Genomic DNA, 27127 nt, shown 5'->3' with positions numbered 1-27127 from the left:
CAGTCGCATAATCAGACACCGGGTGAAATCGAGCATTCATTGGAGAATCTGAACGGGAGGTTGGTACTGTTGGAGTTCCCTCGCTCTTAGAAATGGGAAAACGATTTGTAACGGTGCAGACATTGATTTGATTACCGGGGTTGCCGTTGGGAAGTTTCACAACGCTCAAGTGGTTAGCAGTTGATCCTTTTAATTGTAAGGATGTTAGCTTGATTTAATGTTGATGAAACTTCCGATTCGATAAAATGTCAGTATTACATGCATTCAGAAATTGGACTTAAATTTATATCACTGTTACTTACCGATTCGGCGAGCTGCTTGAGCGATGCGTTGATCTTGTCCGGGTTTCGCGGCGGCGGCTCGGGCGGTTCCGATGCGGCGGCCATTGTGACGGTGCCGGCCGTGCCGTTCAACTGCATTCCAACCAGGCGCAGCAAAGAGTTCACTGTGTCATCGTTGATGGCAGTCTGGAAGATCACGAAAGGGTTTAGTTAGTTCAGCCAGTGAGCAGTGTGAGAAATTGCGAAAAAAGGGGTTTTTGGACCAAGCTTTACAACCGTGAAGCACAGAACACAAGAGCACAGACAAATGGCCACACGGATACCACCACGCCATTGAGGAACGAGAACGGTCTAATTTAAAAGCGAACATTCCCAAGCTAAAGGGGATTCATTCATTTAACTGTGTGTGTGTCTGTATGTCTGTGTGTGTGCTGTTCTTAAACGAGGAAGATTTATAACTAGATTTATAACAAAAATATGAAAATTGTCTTTCAAACAAAGTGAAACAAAGAAATAAGACCACAGATCGTGTTGACTATTGTTGTAAGTGAGGAAAGGTTGCATGTTATCGCAGTTTGCTTATTGTTTGCATAACTTTAGGCGTACTGCACATATTTTGCATAACGTTTGGGCGCAGGATGCCGAGTAAGGTTACACGTTTACTCGGACTGTCATCACACTGTACGACCTCTTACAATGGTGTCCTTCACATCGAAATATTCAACCAGGAAACGCAATTATTTCCTTCGTAGTTCTAATTAAAGTTACTTTCATATCACAGCATAATCCCCTGCTTTAGTCGCAATACCTGTCAACGTTTCGTTGCTGTCAGGGACTGCACACGCACACAATTCATAGCTGCAGACACATGTGACACGGGTGACCGAACTTTCATGATGAAACTTTTGCAAAAGTTATGCATTATGCTTCCCTTCGGTAGACTTTCTCCAACTGTTTGTTCGTGTTTGTGCAATCCTTTCTCCTTCCCCCAAGATGATAGGGGGACAAAAGTTTCTGTCATGTCATGCATTGAACAGAACTACAACTGTTGCTTAACGTATTGCGATTGGGATGATTTGTGTGACAGCGACACACACGCACACACAGAGCCAACACAGTTTCCATCGCTAGACACAGAAAGTTTTCCTTTGACAAACAGAAGGAGGGAGACAATGTGGGATCGCAAAATCCCACCGGATGCTGTCTGGGGACTACCGGTCCGCCCCAGTGGGAATCGATTCTAATTAGGGCAGCAGAGGCTGAGCACGGTGCTCAGCATGTAGCATGAGGAGCGGAATTTCCTTCGCCATCCCCTCCCGGCCGTTCATCACTCTTGTTCGAATACACTGTACGACTTTTGTGCTTCACCTAGCTGCAACTGTAAAATGTATGAGCTATGTTGGGGAAGAAGCATTCCGAAAGCCGAATGACGAGCGGACGTAAACGAGCAGTAGTGCATAAGAAACGGGCGGCGTGCAAGGAATTTTTATTAGTTTGCACGAACAGCCACTCATTTACCTTCCGTTTTGTGTGCCTTCCGGCTCGCCCAGTGCATCGCGGTGTGTGTATGTGTGTGTCCGGGAGATGAGTTTTAATTTAAGGAAATTCCAAACGCTGCCTCGTGCGAATAATTTATTGCGACCACCAAGTGAGGCGTGCTTGAAGCTACTACCGTACTACCAACCGTTAATATTTCGCTCGAGGTTTGATTTAGGACGGAATGTGAGATGCTTTCTTGCTTGGTGTGTGTGTGCGTTGCAAGTTTGTGCTAAATATTGTTTCCTTTGATTTTGGACCTGATGCTTTGCTAGAACGCTTCCTTTTTAGCGAGAAAGCCAATGAAATGTGATGCTATGTTTTCTTTCGGAAGCAAAATTAAAAGCTCGCTTGAATGAACGCATTCGATGTGAAAAAAAGAGAAGAGAAAAGAGACATAAAAACTCCAAAATGCCTTAGCTTTAAGTAAGCTTTAAAAAAAAGAAATCTGAAGTAAACTAAACCTGGAAACTAAAACACAATTTCCAACAAGAACCTAGAACCTTTCAATGACTCGCACTTTCCATTGGAAAAGTGCCGTTCCACGTGGTATAGTGAAAACTTTCTCAACCGAACATACATCCCTCATAAAGAACGCTACATACATTAAAACCACTTACAAAGAAAGGCTAGCCCTAAGTAGGTACGGCGTAATAAAAGAGTTCCCCAATAAGGACGTTTTTCTGCCAAAGTCTCTCGCTCTTGAAAGAAAATCCATGCACAACAATGCACCGGCATTACAGGGAAAGTTTAACAAAATGTTCAATCCACCAAACCGACGTTGGCCTTTCCATCGGCGGGGGTTGTTACACGAACATTCCATTCTTTTCTTGGGCCCACCATCAAAAATCACCATTTGACCTGCTGCTGCTGTGGCTGCTCCTTTTGCCCGCTGAAAGACGATACCGGGAGCACTCGATGTGACCCCGTTTGGCCACAGAGGACCGAACATGGAGAGGTAAAGATTGATGGCGAAAGTCGCTCTATACGCCCCGTGTAAATGCTCGACATTTGCGTAGGCTCTAGTGGCCCTTGTACAACCGCAATCCGGCCCCGGTTACGGTTACATTAAAATGCTCTCCGCCGAGTGGTGGAGGGATACAGCCGCGTGGAAAGTGTTCTCCACCTTCGTCCCCTTTCTCTCTACCGAGCGTGGGTGATTTATGCCTGGGCGTTTGCCTGGGTGGGTGTTGTTGGAGAGCTGCGCGGAGGTGAGCATCATAAATCAGCATCTCTCAGCTTTTCGCTGCTTTCGGGCACGTTGAAAGCAATGGTGGGTTGAAAATTTTATAGTAAAATAATTATATTAACACAACCGCAGCACAGAGGGAGGGTTCAAAGGTGCAAAAGCCTCGTGGAAAACTGTCATTTTCCACTGTTGCTGTTTGCTCTCGTTCGGTTTGTTAAAGTCACGTATCACACAATCCCACTGGCTTTCGTATCGTGCCGGTGCGTTGCTCAAATCGCAATGGATTTTCCCGGGTTTTCTCACTCTATCTCAAGGCGTACTGTGTGTAGGAATGGAAGCATCCTTATCTTGTTTTCTTACTCATACCGCAGCCGCCCAACCTGACACACTGGGCTGGTGGGGGATTATTTGCCGAAGCATTCCCGCTAAACTCTCGCGGGACTTTGGTCCGAAGATTGAAATGGGTTTGTTTCTTTTTTTTATTGCTTCTTTTTGCTTCCCCCCCTGACATCATGCAGCAGTAAGTTACATGATCCATAAGATGATAATGATGCTGCTGCTGGTCGAACATTTATTGGTCTTGCGTGTGTTGAATGCGTAAGCGCTTTCGACCTTCCGGGGGAGGCTGCAAACCGTTCGTATGTTCGTTCGGCGAGCAAACCGATAAGTCAAATGATCAATATAGTGCAAAGACACGTAACTTCAGTGTCTACCTGGACATTGTGCGTATGTGTGTGTGAGAGAGAGTGACAGAAGCAACTTCAGCAGGTTGAATAAATAATTAAAATGTAACAAAACTGTTCGCCAAACGGGCTCGGCGCTCCAAGATGCTCGATGTGCGTGAGTAAGCACGAACGAAAAAGCGTTGTTTTGTTGCTCGCTAAAAGTTGGCCAAGTTTGATGAGAATTGATTGCACTGGTTGGTGGAGAAAAGGGAGTGGATAAAAGAACGAATGGATAAACTGCCTGGCTCAAGGATATTTATGGAACATTTTTGCGGTTTGTTTTACATCATCGTTTTGTTGTGCAGAGATGGTTTAAGAAAATTCAAGTAAGATGATCATGTTTGTGACATTAAACAGAAGATATATTCATCCATTTACCTAATGAATCTTTTAGACATAATCTTACTCTATTCAAATTGGAATTAATATTCAATGTTTATATTTATTGAGCAAACTTTGACTTTTGAAATGTAGTTTTTAGGATCTCCAGTATTTGGCTTTCTTATCCCTTAAAAGTATTGTTTTAAAGTATTTGTTCACAGTGTCTACTATTACATTAAAAGAGTTCTTTTGTCTTCATTGTCTTTTGTTTCATTTGCTTAGAATTCTTTCCAAACATTTAATTTAAAATAACCTTTTTTCAAACAACATAAGAAAAGAAAGCGTCAAGGGCAGCGATGTGTCACTTCTCCTAAGGAAATCGAAGAAAGGTTCCCACATAATAGCATCCTCAGAATCCACAGAACAACAACAGTCGCATCCAAAAGCCTCTTGTTCGATCGACCAAAAAGTCTAGTCTGGTTTCTTCCGTTTTGAAGGGGGGCAAAGTTTCAACAAACAAATGTCACATCAAATGACAATTTGAAGAAATGGCAAGAATGAAAGGTTGAACAAATACTTTCATTCTAGAAATAGCACTAAAAAGTCCGCTGAATGGCAGAGGAAAAAGAAAGCAAGTGAGATGAAATTTTGCTCTCTGTTTGTCCCTAGACAACATCATGGAAACAGCCTGCCCGGGAGGCAGGATTGGCCAGGGTTGAAAAGGATGAACGGCTGATTGATTGTTAGGCATGAGGTATATTCCCTTGTTTCCATCGCTCAAAGGCAAAAGGGATAGAGTAAACATAAGTTCACTCAGCAAAACAACGGCCTGTTTTTCGGCATGCACAGGCAGACAAATGTGCAGAATTGATGTGAGCACAGTTTAGAACGTTTTACATGTAAGAATCACATTTCAGAGCCTTTTAAAATTGCAAATATATTCAAAGCTTATGTTTCCGGTCATTAGCGCTGGAATGAATAATTTCACACATTAATCGAAAAATAACACATCAATTTTCCGATGAAAAATGATGACGCTTCACTCCGCCGTAGCGAGGGAAATAGAACCGTCAATCAAACAACGGCGGGAGGTCGCAGACAGCAGCACCCGTTTCCAAGAATACGCCTGCATTCCTGTTCTGCAGTCAGCGCACGGGGAGAGCACACACGCACACGCACGCACACGCACATCTGGGTCAACTTTCCCAGATGTGGTGCGTTCGATTTGTCAAGATTTATTTTCCTACCGATAAAGATTCTCTCCGACAGTTGTCCCATTACAATGCGGAACTCAACGCCCCGAAGGCACAGGGTTCTGGAATTGCTTTTCCCCTGCTTCCCCCAAGCAAGCACCACCCCCCGGTCCCGGTTGACGTGTTCGACAGATTCGCCTCATATTACGCCATCACTCGATGCTCTGGGATCGATATAAATCTGATCAAATTGAACTGGCTGGCGTACGGCCTCGGTCCTCCGCTGTCGACGATGCTCCGTGCCTGAGCGTTTTGCTGCTGGAGCACAGCAAAAGAAAAACAATCTAAGTGAGCAGGGGAAAAAAGCGGCTTTGTATAACCATTGATTTTTCCCTACACCAACACACAGTTGGGGATGCTGGGCGGATTGGGTTGTTGTTTGCGCACGCTGGGCGATGTTGTTTTTGCTGATGTTGTTAATACGACCGACCGGCTTGTTTGTCCGGCGAAGGCACAAATCTTACCCGAGGCCTGCTCTTACTCGAGGGTGTAAACATGGTGACGGAAGTACCATGCACAGAGACACTATCACACACACGCAGACACACAGACGGGAAAAGGAAGTGAATGGTATCCGTTTTCCCTGTACCTGGTAAGTGTGCCGTCGCCGTGCGTGCGTGTGAGAATAGGGGCCTTTCGACATATGTTTGGTTTTATTTAATATCCATGGCAGTATGGGTGTTTTTTTGTCCTGTACGCTTCTTGTTTTCCCTCAGGTGTCACTCGACTGGGAGGTATTGTCTCGTGTCAGTGCATTGTCCCTCTGTTGTGCCGTGAGTGTTTTCGTAGATGGAATTGTGAAATTCTGCGAAAGCGTACCCATGTTTGCATGAGACAACAGGTGGATTTTCCTGGGCTTTTAGGTGAAATTCAATTTCACTATTCGTGAGATAGTTTGAAGTTATTGAGAGCATAAAACGAACCGTCGAACCATCGAACCGGATGCCTGGAAGCGGCCAAAAAGTTTTCACAAAACCTCTAAAGCCACCCATCACAACCATCTGCTTCCCAGAACCGGCAGAACTGTCCAGCTTTTGCTGCTACGGCGTCCGGCGTAAAAGTTTTGCGATAAATCCCTTTCCTTTTTACAACTCGGCCAGCGCCTGAAAATGCCTTGAGGACGATGAGCACAGCTATTGCTGGTAGCTTTGCGTTGCCCAGTGTGTGTGTGTGTGTGGGTGGGATTGTGTATATTCACTGGCTTTAGGCCTTTAACTTTCACGTAGACTGGGTTTTTAGAAAAACACACACACACACACCTTCACAAAATCAAAACAATCCATTGCCCGATGATGGGAAACATGTTTTTGGTGCTGGCAAAGCTGGATTTTGCGCCAGTTTGTTTTTATGGTAGCGGGAGCCACATTGTACAGAAAAGCTGGCCGGCGAGCAAGAGTGCCCGCGTATTAGAAGTCCTTTGTTCAGATTAATGGTTAAAATGAGTTTTTTGTGTGTTGTTAAGCACTGTGAGCAAATTGTGTAGCACAAAAGGGAAGCATTGAAAGCCGCTTCAAGGCGCGCAATTGGAATGATTCGACAGAAATGCTTTCGTTAATGTTGGAAGTGTTTTTCGTTTCTGTAGGGATTAAGGCACATGTTGGTGTGTGGGTGCGTGTTAACAGGAGGATGGATTTGTTTTTGAGGTTTTTTTTGTAAAATAAGTTGTTGAATGTGTTTGGAAATTAAAAAAAAGAAATATGAAAACCCAAAAGTAAATAACGAATTTTGTTTCTCTGTGTTCTACTCTAGTTTAAATTTTGCCAACAAAAACTAAGCCGAAACATTGAGCCATAATACCATAGTCATGGCAGATGATGAGCAACAGTTAGCAGGCTCGAACAGATCGTGCCGGTTAGCTGTTGACTCTCCCTGCCGTGAGCAGTATGAATTTTTAATATCTAAAGCACATTGCACCATCTAGCTAATTAGGCCGAACGACATGTTACTTAACTACGGAAAGCGAATTAAGGAAAAAAAAGAAGAGAAAAAAATATTCCATAAAATGGTTGCACAAATCTACCGAGAATATCGCATTAGAGACAAAATTTGGGAAGTAATGATGCTTAAACTCTATTAGTTAAAAAGAAATGCTAGCAAAGATTAAAATGGATTAAATTTGACTTATAAAAAAACAAGAATTCAGGTCATAACAACCATTTTGCGCCGCTTCCCTGGAGATTCCGTTGGGGTGTTCGTTTTTTTTTCTGGTTGATTTCGATGCTTTTCAGTAGATTTGAGCTTCGCCCAGCAAAAACAAAAAAATGCAACTCAAAACTAAATTGGTGCAAAATGATACGAAAGCAAAACGAACGAAGGATGAGGGAAGGATAGAAGGGGGAACGAGTCAGAGAAGAGGTGAGGGAAGGAGAACTGATTGGGAGCTTTGCCCGTGTTGTGGATCAAATCAGGAGGGGCCAAAAAAACACATGAAAAACATAGCAAAGGAGAGACAAAGAGAGAGGGATAGAGAGTGGAAAAAATAAAAATCAACGACAAAACTGAAAACTGGGACACGTTGAGTGGAGCAAGAAGCGTAGGCAAAACGATAGGCAAGCCAATTAAAATGGGAATGGGATGAAGTGGATTCGAATCGAAGGAAGCCTTGGCTGAGCTGTATAGCAACGGAGGCTCTAGCGTGTACGGTGGGAGACACAACGTTTGGGACGTTAAAAGCAATCAAAGCTTAGTCCGCTTATTTGTTGGAGAGAAGGGTGGGGGGGGGGGGGGACGGCAATTGCAAAACGAGCTTTTAGTAATTGGAAGATTATAGGTTAGTGAAACAATCACCGTTAGATTAGTGATTGTATGTGTGAGAACACCAAACATAGCTTCCTTTTTTTTAATAAGAATATAACGATCGCAGAAGAAGCATCTTAAACATGATTTTAAACAGAATTGAGCTAGAAAAAAGAGGATTGAAATCAAATGAGGTAACACAGGGGATGTGGGGAAACCTTCAGAAGTTGGCACCCTTACCAAGAGGGAAGTAATATACTGAAGCATATGCAATCTAACCTCAATTTCTTTGCAGAATTGGGCTTTAAAAACGACTAAAGCAGTAGAGAAATGAAACGAACTGAAACAGAAATGCGAACAATAGACAAAACGCACAAGTAGGAACGCACAACACACGACTACAAAGACGGTGTACAGTAACACAGAAGAAGAAGAAGAAGAAAAAACACGTGCACGAACACACGATCGCAAAGTTTGGAGTTTAAAGAAGAAAAAACAACCTTCTCAAATATCCGATGAAACTCTCCCAGCATCGAACAGTCGTGTGGGGTGGCTGATTGTCGGGCTTTGATTTTCGCGCAAAATAGGAAGCTGCTAGCAGCACGGCTGTCCCGTGTCCCTTGGCTCGTGCACCGCCTTCACCGCCGTCCGAACTCAATTACCGTTCTGGGGCTGGTACGCCTGCCCGGTGCAGGAGGTTCGCTCGCGACTAGCTGTTGGGCGTCCCATTCAGCTTCCTGGCGTGATGGGGAGTGACTCGAAAATGGTGATGGTCACACGATGATGAATTGAGCACCAGCTTTGGATGGATGAATGGGTTGAAAATGCGAAAAATGGAACGAACACACGAATCGAAAGACGTAGTAAATAAGTCCGTCCAACGTAATCCTTGTGGCTGGAGTGACTTTTTCCGGATCCCAGTTTTGCCCGGTTAGGGTGAAATGATTAATCTTTTAAGAAGTTAGCCCGGTAAGATCACGTTGTTTCGATGATCGATTTGCAGGACGGGATGGTGCCTACATAATCTATGCTAGCGCGCGCGTGTATGCGTTCGAGAGCAAATCGGAAAAGTTTTCCAAGTTTCAAGGGATCAGTGTTTGGGGGAACGCTTGGGGGAAAAGGGAAGGGTGTCAAAACTTTGCCAAACACCCGGACGTTCAGTTGGGATAAGTTTGGTGCCCTTCCAACTTGACACTGTGTTTTGGTTTTGGTTCAAACGAGGCGAGGTTGAGTTTCATATTTTTCAAAAGGAAAGTAAGACAAAGCCACATCTGCAACAAATTCCTCGCTGGGAGGAACGTTGGGCATTATCAAGGAAAAAAGGGTATACAATATTGTTTCTTTGCATGAACCAGCTTATAATTCTGTTGTTGAAGAGTTTATTGAAGTGACTTTGCAGAAGAAACAACAGCCATAACACATCGTGGCCGTAGATCAGGAGCAAATCACTGGAAATAAAATACTTACCTCTCAGCGCACGTTTGGAAGCTTCGTGTGTGTGTTTGTGTTGTGGAAGGAAAATGTGGAATCCTTTCCACCCGGGAGCAGTATGTATCGATCGAACAGTGAAGAGTTTGGTCTGCTTCTCTTGCTGGTCACCTTCTATCAGGTCTGCAAGCTATCGATTCCACTTGTCGATTGCTGGAAATAGGAAATGTGAACAAAGCACAGCAGATTAAGCAGGAGCGTGCGGTGGAAGGATTTTGGATTAAAATCAAATTGGCTGTTGGTGAAGCAGCACACACAAACACACAATGAAATCGGAGAAACTCAAAAGACCGCTGTGAAACCAGTGCCGTTGAGTTAATTACCGTAGAATGGGTTTTTGGTTGTGATGCGTCTTCTGTTTCTGCCATTCCAGAAGCAGAAGACGGCATGATTGGCTTTATTGGGAGGGAAAACTTCAACCAAAACCATCCACAGACGGTTTGGGTCATAATAATCAAAACGAGGAAAGCAAACTAATGTTAAAGTAGCCTCCAGTTGGCTCGGTCCAGTCTTTGGGGTTTGGCTCGCTTGGCCTTTGGTACTGGTTCGAGTGTGGAGTCGTTATTCCAGAACTTTGCTGGGATGTATAATTTATGGATCTACTGCACCGTACACTGAGGGATAAGGGTAATAAAAATGGATAGTCCTGCTCGGTGCAATTTATGGTGACGCTATAATACTACGTCAACGATATGTCCTCCTCAATTACACTCATAATCGGAAGAAACAATGGAGAAATGTTCGTGGGGGAGAAAGTCATTGATACTTAAGATGACGTAGTTTGTCTCAGTTTGAAATGATTAGTTATGTTATGTTCGGGATAGTTTTATAATTGCTATTCAGAGGTAGCTTAGGAAATAAAAAAAGAAGTTTTACCAGCTGTAAAAATTCCTTTTTGTTTAAAAGCGACATAAAAATGTACAGTAAAATGTAACCGTTCTGACTACTAAGTACCATGCCGCAAAGGTTTTAAAATATTGTATGATAATTACTATTATTTGTTTTATGATCTATGTCGGTAAATACTGCACCTCTCAGACACTAACTCAAATTTTGCTTCCCTTGAATGAGTAATAGTTTCAAAGTATTTGTATTATACCGCTACTGTTACTGAAGCAGATGGCAGCCTCTAAAATAGCTCAATCTGTTCTGCAGTCTTGCAACCACACAACTATCAGCTGCAGTCACAGTGACGACTAAATTATATAAGTGCCATTGGCATCCTTAACCGAAAAGCAAAGAAAATCCTTGCATCGGAAGAAGTTTGCTTTCAACTATAATTAAACCACAGTTGCTTCCACCTTTGCATTGCGAAGGCTGCAATACGAGTGAGCATCCTTTGGCATCAATTCCAATGGAAGATCTTGTTGCCATTCCTACCATTAGCATCCGCACCAGATGCGACAAACTGGAACACAAGAAGGGCAGCTAGTATAGTACCGTCATCACGCTTTGCTCAGTAAGCTTTTTACTCATTATGCAACAGATAGAGTTGTCTTATCCTTGGATACCCGGAACTCTTTTGTTTTCTTGCACCCAAGCTGGATCAGTCAGTAATCCACTCGGTATCGATTAGTTGGTTTTATCGCGCTTCCTACTTGGTTCACGGAAAATTACAACCCCTGCGGGTGAGATTGACTGTCGAAGCAAGCACAATTTGCTTCAACAAGTTTTTTTGTTGGTTTGCTTCAGTCTCTCTGCTTTGGCTTCCCACTTTGAGGATTCTACCCTCGCAGGATGTGAGAGAGAGCAGTATAAAAAAAGTTAAAGTTGAGGAAGAAAAATTGCAGTTGAAAACTAATCCCCAAAGAGCAGCTGTACTTCTTCCTGCAGCTGTATGAAAAATGCACCTCGCACTGTTGCTTGCGCCCGAAGGAAGGCGGAAAAGTGTAAAATGAGCTTTTGAATGTGCTGCACAAGATTTATGGAATCGTCAGCAGTTTAAGCCTGTTCGTGTCAGCTTATTGACAGCAGGGGGAAAGAGGCGTACCGTCTCAGAGGTTAATTAAATGGTGATGCCAAATGAAGCCGTTTCATTAATATTTATGCCCTCCTGCCACGTTTTGTTCGCCAAAAGGTTTCATTCCCGTTTTTCTCACTAGCACAACACGCTAGAGAAGGTGTTTCAAAACTGTACCACCATCAGAAGACACCCTACGTGGGGTCTCTGGAATGTTCTCTACACATGTTCCTTGGGAGTGGGTTTGAGTGTGCTGGTGCCCCGTGGGGGCCAAACAGAGTAAATGGGCGTCGTACCTCCCCCCAGTATTTAGTAACTCGTTAATTGTGAAAAATGGTTTGCCTGTGGCATGAATTTGTTTTCCCACCGTGAAGCCTTTCATAAATGGGGTCAACACAGGGGTTGGGTTTGTTGAGTCCGGTGTAGCGAAAAGTGTACAGTGTACACACCGTGTACACTTTGCTATTTTGTGCACCAAGTTTCCCTGCTGCGGTGACATTCGCTCCAGAGTAAGTGTAAGCTTTTAATTAGTTCAATTAGTGTTGCGAACGAACAGCGAAATGCACGAACTGCAACATGAGTGGTGCAGGATTGTGGGGTTTTGAAAAGCGGAATGGATGAAGTATCATTTGACCTACTTCTTGGAGATGTGAAGATGTTTTCTCTTTGTTAGCTACACCTCTTTTTTGTTTTTATGCAGTAGCGAAGACTCACTAATAGTACCAAGATTGAGGGATCAAGGATTCATTCTTTCCATCTCAACAAACTTTGGAAGCTTTATTGTACGGCAAAGAACTACACTCACCGACGACCTTAGTTGCTGTTGGTCTCATCTTATCGTACTGCGTCACCACACAGCCCCATACAGGCCCATCAGCGGCCACTAGCAATGATTGCCAAACCACACCAGCTGGAAAACGCACGGCGGACGGATAATTAAGGATGTTAATGTGAATGTTAATCTACGGAATACGCCCGTCCGTGCCCAAGATGTGATGCTCAAGTGTGCCTTGTGTGTGTGTCTGTGCGCTTCTCAGACTCACTAGCAAAGAGGCTCCCGCTCTACATGCTTAACGGACGCAGCAGAGTAGATTCCCGTGTACGGTTTTGGTGTCGGAAAAACATGCTCGTTAAGGAAGGGCCCCAGTCAACACACGGCCGCCCCTTTCAGCTGGCTGGGACCGTTGCTGGAGACACATTACGACATAATCAGAGTATCCATAAACGGAAAACTGTTCGTGAGCGTGTTGTGTTTGTGTGTGTAGTGCGGCTGTGTCTGTGGAGGCGGATCATTGGATTATTATTACGTTCGAAATGAGGAGATTCTCGTGCGGTAATGCGATTCAAGTGCTGTGAGGCGTGCGTGTCGGCCAAGAATGAGTGGTAGTAATATTTACAGATTAGTATGAAGGCCTGTTAATGTTAATTTTGTGTCTGCAAAGGAAATTGCACGTAAAACGAAAGGTGCGAGTATTTGATCTTTAATATGTTTGTTTGGAAAATACAATAGTTTCCTTGACGGTCGAATACTTAGCGCCTAACTTAAGCAATATTTATAAATCTTTTATTCGTTTTGATAAAAAAGTAATGTAACTATTTTAATATCTTTTTGCAAACATAAAATTAGTAACACTTCGACGGTTTTGCGATCTCCAATAAACTAAATTGGAGGCAACCGAAGGACCGACCACTTTCGGGCTATTAAGGTAAAGGCAAAGAAAGGAACCATCCATTACGTAAAAAGGTGAAGCGTTTAAATTCAAGCCCCCTTTTCATAGCTCCCATTTGGCACCACCCGGCTCCGGCTTCCCCCGTTAATGTTGGTGTGGCTTTTTTGAGGCAAGCTTTTACGGGAAACTTTACCGACCAAAGTACGGCAGTACAACACTTCCGCGATCGGTAAGGAAATGGCGTTGTGTTTGTGAGTGTGTGGAACTCTAACACCCTCCCTTCACCTCAATCTTTCTACCCCGCCTGTTCCCTCGACACCTAGTGTACGAGAATGTACGGGGGAAGTTGCGGTAATGCTGGTCGCTACGTGCTAATGGGACGGTTTGGCGCCCCAAATGGTCGTACACTGACACACACACAAACACACACACACACACACACACACACAAACACACACCCATACATGGGTGGATGGCCGTTTGGGTCGCTTTAAAGTGGTTCTTAGTTTTGGATAGTTTTACCGGTTCTGGTGCTTCACTTCCACTTCAAAACCCTCCACCTTTATTTCCCGCACAAAACGAAGCTTTTGCTGGAGTCACTAATTTTGGCTTAACACCGGGACGTGAAGGTGTTTAATGTTTGGTGCGGTCCTTTCTTTGGTGTTGTTTTGGTGAGCGAAAGAGCGAGAAAGAGAGGGCGTATTTTAATGTACCGTAGTTCGGAGCGGCACTAGCGGGAAAGTGCCATGAATACAAATGTACCGTACGGAAGTGTGCATGGGTCGCCAGAATCGGGAACAAGTAATTGCAATCGAAATTCTCCTGAATTACGATACGGGTAAGGGTGTACACTGCATATGGTTAAAAGATATGAAAACTTCTTTGGAAAGTAATGAAACAGTTGGGTACCGTTTGGAGAGGGCCTTTTAAGAGTTGTTGTCGTACGTGTCTTATAAGGTTACCATATGCTTTGGTGAGCAAGCAGTTTGATTGCCTATCTTGCTATTAAATCATACCATGCGAATAAATAGCTCTTACATTCTGGGAAAGGGTCTAAGGATTTAATGAATATGAAAGGTTTAAATAATCTTTATGAACTTTTATGCTGTATTAGCTTGCTCCTGACACGTTCGTTAAAGTAAAAAATATGCATTCTATTTAGTAAATGACTTAAATATAAGTAATAAGCATTGAGTACGAAAAAAGCATTGATACATAGCCACTTGATTCATCGCTAACAGCCTTCATTTATAATGCAGAAGCACAAATCAATGATTATTATTATGTCGTTTCTCCTGTTCCGGCTTGGAAAAGCTTTAATTGTTGCTATTAGTCTCTGCTACTGTAAAGCAATCCAACATGTCAAAACGCAAAAAATCATTTCAAACACTACCATTCTTTTGGCGTTCCCTTTTTAATCGGCACAATGACGGTACAAAGCCTTCTGGGAGACTTCTGTCATTTCGTCTCTTTGAAACCGAGCCCAATAACAATTCTGCTTCATTAGTAAAATCGCGGAAGCTCATTCTGCCGCTCGTGGACCCAATTTGGTTCGCTTTGAAGCCTGTTTCCTGTTTCCAAAATGAAGCGAATCGAGAGAGGGAAGGAACAGAAGAAAAAAACGAGCAAAATGCTTTATACTTTTCTCACTTTTTCCAGCCCACTGCACCAAATCTGGTGGCTCTGTAAAATGGGTACGCATCATCGACCGAACACGTTGACAGGCGGGGCTGAATGGGGAGCGTAAACGCAAACCGCTCCATTGCCGTGGGTACATCTGTTTTTGTGGGCGCGTTGAAAGCCTTTATTCCAGCGTGGCGTGGCGTTGGGAACGGCGCAAACATGGTTCACGCGCAAAAGAAAGTAATACCCGAGCCGATTGGAATGCTAATGAAGGCGTTAGCGTGCACGCGAGCGGGGGTGGGGGGAAGCTTTTGCAAACACAGTCTACCGGCGCTTCTGCGTTTGAAGGTATAAGGTTGGGTTTACCAGCGAACCAGCTTTTCGTGCTCGAAAGGCTTTCATATTTTAATTGCTGCTGGCATAGAATCTTCTACCCTTCGGGGTAGACATGATCATCGCCTGTGTGGATGTTCTATTTCAAGCGCTGTAAATAGGGCTCGGAAATCCATAGAAGATGAAGCTTTTCATGGAGCTTTTTTAAGGCAACACAATCGTCACGAGCGATGACGGGACTCGCTGTTCAATGGCTTGCGCTACGCCGTTTCGTGAATTCCGCTAACCGGTGAAATCCAAACCAACCAATTCGCCAAACATTCCACAAAGTCTTTCATGGTAATGTTCGCATCATAAAATGAGAAACACAGAGAAAGAAAAACTGTACGCCAACGCGAGCAGTTTCCTCGCCAGGCTCGGTTCGTTAGAGGCTGCGAAACGAAAACTTATCGCACGATGTTAATATGCAGATGGCAACAATCTGAACGCCGTTCTCCAGCTGTATGCGTGTGTGTGTGGGTGAGATATTTTATGGCAGTTTGAGGCTACGCGTGAAGAAATCAGGCATACTTGGGGAGCACTTGTGCCACTTTTCCTTTAGCAGAATCAGCTTGGATTTCGGATTTTTATAGCACCACCAGGCCGACGAAATGGTGGTTTCATCCTTTTTTGTGTAAAGCATCATTTTATTCAACCAACCTTAACCCAGCTGTACATTTCTTTGCTGGCGCTACACATCAATAGACGATGCTTTCAAAGTCCTTCGTTTCCGGGTCACTCGAGGGGTTTTGGTTGGCACACTACGGGTGGAGGTTTTTATTTTCTTCCCATCCTTTGCAAAACAGCGTTGATTGTTAGTTGGGGGATGGGGAGGGGGTTTCCAGCCGCCACCAAAGTGACCGTACCCGAGGTTTACAATCTTGAAATTGTCTCCCTGTCATAATCTTCCCGGGATGCAGGGTGTGCTGCGATGGTGATTCTTGACAAGACCTTTTGTTTGAGAGTGTTTTGAGTGGGTGAGTGTCAGGGACCGGGAAGAAAAAAGCGCTCAGAGGACAATTTGAATTGGAAAACTCATTTGAATAATCCCAAAATTTACGACAACAATGCGTAGCTGCGTAATCGGTGGGAAAAGCCAAGATTGTGGTTAACAGGTTTTTATTTCTGTATAAGGTTGCTACTGATGAAGAGATAAATCGAAGGTTCCATTTTTTCGGGGTTAAGGTTCGTTTTCGGATGGAATAATTGCTATTAGTTAAAATATCTCCACAATACAGAGGATGGCATTAATAGAAGTTAAGCAAAACAAAATTCATAATGATTAATCGGGATTAGTAAAAACTGTAACTCCAAGAGCTTACGAGCAGGGATTAGCAAGAGCGTTTTGAACTGTCATTGGAACGTTTGTTGATAGATTTAAAAAATAATGTATTGAAATGAATTACCACAAAGTGTTTCATGTTCCATTTAATTAATTTATAATAAAATAAAATCAACTTCACCTTAGTTTTCACAAAATAAAAGCTTCACATTTTGTTGATCGCATGCCCGGGTGAAATAAAAGCATCAAAGGATTAATTGCAAAAACCCGCACTATTAGCGCACCCAGCCATCGGGGTAATCAAACAGAGCAGATAATGATGTTTGTTTGATGTTGGGCTGTGCCAGATGAAGATTAAAAAAAATCATCATCATACTGGGGAAAACATCTACAGCATCATTGCAAAAAAGGAGGATAAAGTTGTAAAACACCGAAAGGGAAAGAAATATCTTTGGATTAAATCATGGCTTTGCTGTGTGGTAGAAAAAAACCTCTAAAACAAGAAAAACTTCCGAGTAAAAGGAATGAAGGGAGGCAAAAAAAAATAAAAATATTGTTGCCCGCTTTTTGCAGCCCTCGTGCCCTTTTCGCCCTTCCTTTGCTCCAGCACAACCGTAGTGTAGAATGAATAAATATAGTGGAGGCAAGCGAAAAAAAACCCTCCTCGCTACCAATGCTCTCGGATGCTGGGCCCGGGAATGGAGCAAAAACCTCTCATAAGTAATAAAAACCACCTGAGTTCAATTAATGGAAAAGTAATCTTCCTCCGCACTGGGGCGCTGGCGGTGGTTTATTTTCCACTATTTGCTCACGTTTCTCTCGCTTTGCTCGCTTCACTCCTGCCGAACAACACCAGCTGGCACTAGCACAATATCGGCAATAATATCGGACCCCTCCCTAGTTGTGTTCGTGTCCATTGGGTTCCGCGGAAGGAGGAAAAAAGGTTCCATTTGAAAAATGTTTAGGCATTTCCCCGCTATAAGCTTTCGGGCCGGCCGCGGTTCGTGCAAGCAGTGGAGGAAGTTTTGCGTTGAACAGCCACTTTCTGCACGGATCCGTCCCGGGAGTGTACGTCGAATGACCACAAAAAAAAATCGAAACGGAAAAGTGTGTCACGCTGGAATGGAGTTTTCGGGGAGGAAAACAAGTTTAAACCTCCGTCCAAATGCATCGTTTTTGGGGGGTGGATGGCGATGGGTACGGGTGGGACTATTTCTATTGAAAGGAAGGAAAGTTTTCCTTTGCGCGGTGGAACGATGGTTTTGTAAAAATCGGTCAGCTCTCGATATCGGTCCCGCACGGTTGGTAGTAACAGTGGAAAGCTTAGGAAACGTAGCGCTGTCAGGATCAATTCGCTCACAATGGGGATTGCTATTGAAAGCTTCTATACGTCAGTCATGCTTAAGGTTACGTGGAAAATCATAGAAGCAAGTGCAGGTTTTGGAGAGGTTAAAAATTGAACCATTTTTCACAATAAACCTGTTGCTATTGTAGATTAAAGTTCCTATTTAATGTTCCTTACAAACCCACTGATAGGTTTTACTACAACAAGCGTTTTCTTACAAATATTTTTGTAAACATTGTTGTAAAAAGTGAGTAAAATAAAGCCATCACTGTTTGTTAATAAGTTAATAATAATTACTCTTAATTATTGAAGACTTAATCTCGGTGTTCGCAAAAGAATGTTGAAGCGTACACAACCAAGCATTAGGCGTCTCCACCGATGTTTGTGCCCTCCGCGTTCCACAATGCCTCTATGGGGGTGGAGGAAAAAATCGATCCATTTCCGCATCCCAGCACCCTGAATGCTGGCATCAGCCGCTTCCACCTTTCCCACTGCCAGCGTGGCATGAATGAGCAAGTTTGTTTTTATGGCTTTTAGTATCATCCTCTGCCTGAGCGTTCGTTCTCAGGTTCTCCGTTTCGCTCGGATCGATCCGCTCAGTGAAGCGGTCCAGCCCAGTGCGGTACGCTTCGCCTGGGTATAAAGTTGTGTAAATGTGTTGTCTGTATGTGTGTGTGTATGTGTGAATGTGCTGAAACAAAACACTGTTGCACACACGGCGAGAGAGAGAGCTGCCAGCGCTAATCCGCGCTGGCCATAACTTCCATCCAAAAGGATAATATTTAGCCGATGAAATTAAACTTTCACGGTGGATGGCGCACATAAACAACGGGTTACATTTTTAATTACGATTCCAGTCGACTGGAGCTGCCGATGCTGCCAGTGCTGTAGTGGTTGGGAAGTTTAAAAGCTCATTAGTTGTTGTGGCTTGGTTTCGTTTCGAAGATAAAATGTTGTAATAGTACACGCAAAATAATACCGCCGAACAACCGCAAAAACAATAAAAGCATTCTTTTTTCTATGCATTAACCGAATCAACTGGCCATAGGATTTAATTCATATTTATGGCAATTCATAAACCTTTCCATGTACATTATGGACCATTGCGTTAAGAAACAAAAACAGCTTCGATGGTACATTCAGCATCCATGCGCCGATGATCCAAGTGTTGAGGATTTGCCTTTTTTGGTGTTGTGTTTGATGAAAACTGGGTCAAAACTGGGTTTTACTCTCAATTTTTTGCAATCGTGCAAAGCGTTGGTTATGATTTGTATCACAAGTTCGATTGTGGAACAAAACTTTTATATGCTTTCAATCGAATGCATAGAGGAAGTAGATACGTTAAAATTTGCTGAAATTGAACTAGAATATCTCACATTATCTAATCCATACAGCTCTCTCGATCTATACCCAAATAATGTTACTCAACGATCTCTTCCCCGACCTAAATATATTATTATTCAGCGAGAATTGGCTTGTAAATTGCCTGTTACATTATTTTAAGGTAAATAGAGGTAGCTCAGTTCTTGTTGCATATGCACAACCGCATGATAGGCAGCGAGTCAGCCGTGTGTTGTCGAATGAAGCTATCCCACACGCAAGGCTCATGCGCACTGCAGCGCAAATATTTTGACACTCCGCAAACCGCACCGCAAACCGAGACGGGTGTGTGTGTGTGTGTGTGTGTGTGTGTGTGTGTGTGTGTGTGTGTGTGTGTGTGTGTGTGTGTGTGTGTGTGTGTGTGTGTGTGTGTGTGTGTGTGTGTGTGTGTGTGTGTGTGTGTGTGTGTGTGTGTGTGTGTGTGTGACCAGGAGTCACTGTGCACTGCATGCCAAATTCATCCATGGGCTGAACTATTTGGTATCGCTTCCCTACCATAGCAACAAACCGGAAACCGAATCCACGGTTAAACAAAAGGATGAGTCATCAGTTTCGATAGTTTTGCTTCGGGAGCCATATTTCACCCTAACTGTTGCCCTGACTTTGACCACATTTCCGGTCTATGTGTGTGTGGGTCCATTTAGGGCCGATGCGTTTCAGCCTCGAGTGGTGTAGAACTTCTACACCCACCGACAGAAAGGCAGGCAGGCACAGCGATTCCTTTCGCGGGGAAGCTAAACTCAACGCAATTATCTTGACGGTACAATCATAATGTAATTGTACTTTATACGTTCACTGATAGCGCACACGTACGGAACAGGCTGGAACAGGCGCTTGTTATCCTGCCCAGGTAACGTGTAGCTCACACCCTTGCACTCTACGTGCGCTCTTCTGTTCGGCTTCACTTTCGTTAACGGGCAAGGCAACACTAAGCACACGCGATCTCCCTTTTTGAGTTGCATACATTTATGTTCCTGCCATCGTGTGGCATCAGCGCGCGTCACATGCGAGCAGCAATTGTGGCAGTATTAAGTAGGGTAAGGTAAAATAATGCTTCCTTCTCCTACAGGGTGAGACAAGTGAGCGTTCAAAAGCACCCACCCCCACCTTGGTGCTGGGGGAATTTAGGTACCGGGGTCCAATTTAGCATCCACTGTATGATGCTGTAGAAATGCAACGCCGCCCGGTGTACAAAGTAGTCTTATAGTGGTGAAACTTTAGACCAGCTTGCTGTTTGAATGCTTGCTCCAATTGAAGGTTTTACCTTTCGGGTGGCTTCACATACCTGCCACTGTTGGCACACTCCAGCGCTTAGTAGGAGACGATGAAACCGAGGTTGTCGTAGTTACCTACCGAGTAGCAAAAGTCGCAGCAGGAAGGCAACATGTTTCCGCTGTGCCCGGGAGTTTGTGCACTTTGTGGACAGGAGCTTTATGCTGTCACCGATCGAAATATGGACGAAGGTAAATAATAGGCGCACGGGTCGACAGTGTTTGAAATGAGCTTATGAAATATGAAGCTGAACGTACAATATTTGTTGTTCATATAAATGTTTCGATGGTAGAAGGAGGCACGATGACAGTGTCGGTTTGACTGAATGGATATTTTTTATGCGAAGCTTGTGCAAATGATGATTGAGAATAAATTTTAATCAGTTTTTAATGTGTGACTATGGATGTAGTAGGTGATAAATTAATGCAGAAAGCTGTTGTATTTATGAGCATTGAAGATTTTGTGTTAAAAATCTAGTTAGAAACTAGAATAAACTGCAGTTTTCGGATTAATTTCAGCAGTAATGACAGTGGACAGTTGCCACTTAGCTAAACACGTGTGTAATTAGTTGTAAAAGACACGCCTGTACGCATTAGAGCGAGCTAACGCCTTAATACGATACCCTTCGCTGACCTAAGTCTACGCACTCAATTTAGTTTTCCCCAGGCCACAAAAGCATTGGTGGTTCGTAGCAGCATTATTTCTTTGCTTTCTTTGCCTGTCCCTATTCATTTACACCACCTGTGCCGTGGATTAGTTGCTACTGCGTCGAAATGGGAAGATAAAACCCAACACCACCATGTAAGGCTCAAGGTTAAGCTTCATTTGGTAGGTCGTGTACAAACGCTGGGTCCGCTTTTCGACAAGGCTCTTTTCGGCTTTTCGTCGACGGTCCATTTCCCTCTCTCGACTGAACATGCGGGGGCACGAGCACGAGGAGAGGTGCACAAAACGCACAACGGATGTCAGTGTGATGAAGATTCTGACCCGTCCCGAAGGTGCTTGGGGGAGACTGGAGACCTAGCCGCCAACAGAAAAAAAGCGACCGGTTCCGGTCGACCGACCGGATGATGGATGTTTTCTGACGGAAGGATAATTGAATATTCTAGTTTTCTCCATTGCTCGATGTGATTGCGCAGTGTGGCAGTGGTGGCTGTTTTTCTTTTTTGCCATTATCTGCCTGGCAACACATACTGAGAGAGAGAAAGTGAATGTTTTGAGCTGAGCCTAAATGTAGCTTTGGAAGTGAGATAAGCAGAAAGATTAAACCAAAAAAAAAAGAACGCCAAAAGCAGCATCTAGATCCAGCGGAAATCCAAACGGTACACAGTTTGAAGGAAATTGGAAGAAAATCACTTCAAATCACCGAATTCGGTCGACGGTTCGGAACGCCGGCGTTGTTGTCGCTTCATTAGCACTGACAGTGCAAGTCAAGTGATCGTGAATTCGGATGGGCGTTGTGGTTCGTACAAGAACGTTCGCAAATTTCTCCCGTTTGATGCCTCAAGCTATTTTGAGTTGTGGAGGGAAAGGCTCCGATAAAAAATCGATACCGATGGTTTTCTTGGGCAGATGGAGAGATGGGTGTTAGCAGAGCATTATAAGAGAATTGAAGGAGGCTCAACATGGAACGATGCTTGTGTATGAAGCCAACAAATGGCTGTAGGGTAACAGAAGAAGGTTAATTACTTTGGTTTGGTAACAATTAATTTACCATTGTGTTGTGTTGATAATTAGATAAAAAGGCTTTTATTCTACTTTTTTTATAAAAATGGTTTCGAACAAAACAACAAATAATTCGACAGAAATGCAATGTTTGAAGCAAAATGAACAAGGAAAATCATTATTGTCTCAACTCAACGAGTTTGCTGTGAAATCGGTGGCTCAGTAAGGTTTCAGACAGTCCTGCATGAGTGCAATCACCTCTTATGATGCAATATTGTACATTATAACCGTGGAATATGGAAGAAAAGAACGTCCGCGAGCGGGTGCAAGTTTAGTGTGGTCGACCCGACAAATGGACAGCAAACACGGGACGTTGGGCGGGTGCCTCAGGCGTAGCATTATTGTACAATCAAATTAAATTACGGAACACGATTATGAGTGAGCGGAACCGGAGGTGGGGTGTCGTTGAGTGCTGATGGAATAAAATCAGCGCACACTCTTGCGCTTCTTGTCACGGCGGTAACAACATTCATTCACGCTCCATTTGTACATCTTGTGCTGACAACAGGGCCGATCCGCCACACCGCAACAGGCGTGCATTCGTTCGCTTGCATTTCACAGCGCGCTTGGATTGTTGGAGCTGTAGAGAGAGAGAGAGATAAGACACGCGGCTACGGCTGTGATACCCTAACGGTTCGGCACGGTTGAAGGCTGTCGCGACAAATTGAGGGTAGCCGGATGATGACGCAAGGAGGGTGAAAAAACTATTTCAAACTATGCCACACCCCGCGGCAACTATAAGCACACATCTTGTTTGGTTATTGGAAGCTCATCCAGCATCAATCTCGCGTGCGTGGGTCAAGCTGCATTCGCGGTTGGTGATAAATTTGCCAGTCCATCAGTACGTATGCCGTTTTCCGAGCACGTCCGAGCAGTTATGAATATGCGGGCAATGCGATAAAACTCGAGAAAAATGCACCATTGTGAAACATGAGCCAGATTCACATCGTTTGCGTGGTATACCACCCGATCGGGTGTTAGATGTGGATGCAAATAGGATACACTAAAGTGTCGGGTGTCGAGTGCGAAAGTGTTAAACAAAACAAACCCATCACAAGCGGGTGATATTTGACACTTGTCGCTTAATAAACGGTTATTTAATCGTCGCTTTTGTGACACACCGTCTATTGGCGTAGATGGACGAAATGACGTACAAAATCGGAGTCACTGTAATTGGTAGATGCTTGTGAGGATTTTCTTCAGTTTTTCGTCAATTTGAGCTTATCTAGTTCATATAGAGTAAATGAAATTAGGTGATTGAATTGTTCAATTATAACCCGGAAAGGGCTTTGGTTTTGTATGACAGAGAGTGTACATAGAAATTGTTGATTGTTTCCCATTAACAAGAAGCATTGCCGTTCCTAATTGGAATCGCAAATACTTTACAATTAAAATCACAAATTTCGTTTCGTTTTACACAAATAAGAATTCATTCCAAGCAGACACGCTTTCCATTTTCCGCTCAGCATCTGCAAGCACCTGGGAAGCAATTTTCAGCTGCAAACGGCTTCATTTTTCTTGAAAAATAGGCTCCTATCCCCTGGAAGCTTATCACCCTCCTAAAGGATGATGAAAACATTTTTGCTTATAATTCCATTACTTATTCCTTCTTCACCAACGTGCGCAGTGTTATTTGTGCCGCGAGTGCACAAACGATGGAGCGAAGCATAGCCGAAGGCGCGTCGTAAAGTTAATCCAATGAAGCTCGTTTCAAATTATCGCTGCCATTTCCAGGCGCTGTAGAGAGTGAAAAAAGCAATATGCCCCACTGAAATGGATGCATAATTGTGTGCCTTTAAATGGCTTTTTATGTGGTTTCGTTTAGCAATGGCCAACACAATCAAGTATCGCAAAACGTTAACAGCGTATCGATTGCTGTGCTGACAAGATGGAGCATAATCAGTGGTTTAACGAAACGCATTCATAGTCTTGGCTGTCATCGTCGTCAATTTGAGAGCCTTTTCAGCATTTAATTCGGAACCATTTGAAACCACCCCTGTGCGCGAATGTAATGCGTGATCGTGAGATCTGTCAGCACATGTTACACATCTACGCTCGCTCCGGTAAATATAGCAATTGAGGCTAAGTGACAGTTATTTTCGGTGTGCCCGGTCTGGTTCGGTTGATTGCACCCGTCTGGCCGTGTGATGGAGTGAAGAGAGAATGAGAGCAAAAAAAAAAATCAAAGAAACCTCCTAACCCACAATTGGAGTGGCAAATTCGTCTTGAAATAGAATCTCGAGCGACATCCGGACAGTCCGAAAGAGCAGTAACAACAGCTTTTTGGTGGATTGGTGGCTTCCATGTGCTGTTTTGTAATCGGTTTTGTTAGTACCTTGATGTCGAAACAGAGTGGAAGGGAAGCAACAACCTGACGAACCCCCGGTGTCCCTTTTGTACTGAGCCGTTCCATGGAAATCATTCCCTCAAGGATGCTCCACTCTATCTGCGGGCGGGCTCGTTTAAGTGCAGACGGAGATGCTCCACGGGAAGCTTCCGTTGGGTCAAATTCAGGCGATTAAGGCATGCCGTTAGATGTTGTGCTTAAAGATGTACTTGATTTTAGTGTTCTTTGGTGGATTCGGAGGTATGAGTTGTGGAATATGGTTTTTGTTGAGCCTTTAAGAAGAATTGTTCTGAGAATAGTGATGTTGAAGAGATCATGGAAATGTGTTAGAAGGACGCCAATATTAATCTATTAATGTACAAAACACTATGCTGGACATTTTGCAATGGCTTGACAGTGTCAACTCGTTTCAAATAAAGCGAAACGACGACATTAATCTCTCAACCTGGAAAGTAGGTCTCTTCATCACCAAACTTCTATGTATCGATGCACTCTATCGCACCAGTACTGCAATAATGTCTCTCGCCTGACATTTGTTTCCATTCCGAACATCCTCTTAAACTCGTTTATCAATTCACTCCCAATTCGCTTCCAGCATAAACCCTTTCGATCTATTGCTCCCCCGAGGAATGGGTGTTCGTTTCCACTCCACCGGTCAACAGGGCAAGCAGAAGGAAATTGCATTCCAGCGAGTCCTATCCTTCAGGCAAGACCCACTTTATGGTGCAGGATCATCGAAATGCATAAAGTGTGTGCACTTCCATAAACCACCAAAACCATCTCGTTCGCAGCTGTTTGCATCATAGTTGAGGCGTGTGCGGGGGTTTTTGGGGCTCCGCTGGGGGTGAGAAAGTTTTCCACTGGAATGCAGCTCTCGGCAATATGAATTGTATCGCAATGATATGCGTTGCATTGGATAGAGAATGACGCCAGAGGGAGTGTGGTAGTGACCTATGAATCATCGTTTCGATTCGAAAATTATGGCTTGAAAAACACATGGGAAATTGACTTACTCCCAGCAGTGTTGTTGACCTCTTGCAAGCTGTGAACGAATCACAACGAGCTAAATGCTTGTTTTTTAAGATTATTTTGCCTTTATCCTGGCTGCATGACCGAGCTGCATCATCGCGAGCGAATAAAAGGTAGTTGAACTGTCCAACCAATTCAGCTAGGATAGAACCGCATTTTTCGCTCCCGATAACAGCAGCGACACAAAAGCAAGGGGGAAGAACAAAACAAACCCACCGAGGGTGAAAGTGGTTCGACATTTCGACCCTTAAATTGCGAGTTGTTGTACGCGCTACGTTACCCCGGGGCGTGTGTGCGTGTCTCTGGCGGAGGGTTGGTTTCGGTAGCTAATAAAATGATAATCAGCGTACCGCCTTCTTCGCGCACAGCTACGCAAGGGTGCATTAATTTGGTGTCGGTGTTGAAGTTGAAAGGAAAAGGAAGAGCTGTGTAGGGTGTAGGTGGCTGAGTAGAAGATGGAATGATTTTCTATGGTCGCGTTTGACTTGGTTGTAAGGAGACGATATCAGTGCGTCACACTATTTTATTTAAAAATGTGTTAAAATTGTCGATAGTTCAGATGAAAAGCATTCCAATTTTTTACTAAAATATTCAAGAAAACATGAAATTTATTGTAAAAATTATAGTGGAAAAATGGAAAAAAGTGCAATTCGTTGTCATACGCTCGTTGCTCATACGTTCTTCATTAAAAATTTATAGTAAAACCCCCTCATCAATCAATCTATCCTATCGTTTTCACAGTCGAAGGGGTCAAGAGGATTAAGATATCGTTCCATTTGTTCCAAAAGTTCCGTTGAAAAATGGAAGAAAGCAAAACAGAACAGTTTCCTATTCCCATCGGGCTGTCACTTCAAGCTGTGTGTTTTGTCCATTAAAGTGTCACCCCTTGCAGGGCTTACGTTTGAGAAGATTGCTATCGATCTTACGCTTCAAGTGGAAATTTGATTACAGGGAAACCCTCGGTGAAACGAAGGAAAGAAAGAAATAAAAAAACAACCCACCCGACCGCTGTTCAAACAAACCGAACCCGGATGGCGGTAAAATGTGCTTCAATATTTCAGTTGCAATAAAAGCATTAATTTTTACGAGTGAATTCCATTTCGGGATTCCTTGTGCCGTATTCTTTTTGCTTTTCATGTTTGATTGAGGAAATAAACAATATTTGCTATGTAGCTTTGTTTTAGCGCTCTTTTTGTTCGGTGTAGAAAGTCCCTACTTTTACTTGCGAGCCGTTTGCATGTCTAGGGAAAGTTTCGGCAAGCTTACCTCGTTAACAATTTTTCCGTTTTCCCGTTTGCACGCCGAAAAGAGGCTTTCCGTGGCTGGTTGAAGGGATAGCTAATGGCTGTTTGGGGCTGTGTTTTGGAGCAGCAAACCGTTGTCCGTTTGTTATTCTTTGTTAAGTTGGATCACGGTTTGCTTGCCGGAGTCGTTCCGAGTCGTACCGAGTACCGGGTGTCGTTTGGTTCCTTTTTTTGCTGCCGGTACACTTTATACTGGTGGGGAATGAACTACACCACTCGCACGCTCTTCACAGTGCGCTTACACAGTGCGCTGCTGCTAGCAAATCACCGCTGCGGTATGGAGAATGGA

The 27127-nt window shown here is 43.8% G+C and overlaps 1 protein-coding gene across 17 annotated transcripts in view; it reads right to left on the bottom strand.

The window, feature by feature from the left end:
* LOC120947971 (kazrin) overlaps window positions 1-27127 on the bottom strand; it is a 63397-nt gene that overhangs the window by 34916 nt on the left and 1354 nt on the right. For 15 of the 17 annotated variants that reach the window (XM_040363871.2, XM_040363869.2, XM_040363878.2 and 12 more), the window contains exons 2-5: window positions 26801-27108; window positions 9509-9682; window positions 8542-8840; window positions 303-467 (exon numbers count right to left, since the gene is read on the bottom strand). In XM_040363871.2, the coding sequence (XP_040219805.2) occupies window positions 303-467; window positions 8542-8574 (198 nt within the window). In that variant the 5' untranslated portion in view covers window positions 8575-8840; window positions 9509-9682; window positions 26801-27108. The remainder of the gene's footprint in view (window positions 1-302; window positions 468-8541; window positions 8841-9508; window positions 9683-26800; window positions 27109-27127) is intronic. The other 2 variants (XM_049607406.1, XM_040363880.2) reach the window with 2 other exon arrangements.

This window comes from Anopheles coluzzii, chromosome 2, assembly GCF_943734685.1.
Source record: "Anopheles coluzzii chromosome 2, AcolN3, whole genome shotgun sequence".
NCBI classification, from domain to species: domain Eukaryota; kingdom Metazoa; phylum Arthropoda; class Insecta; order Diptera; family Culicidae; genus Anopheles; species Anopheles coluzzii.
This window is presented reverse-complemented; position numbering and strand designations above follow the sequence as displayed.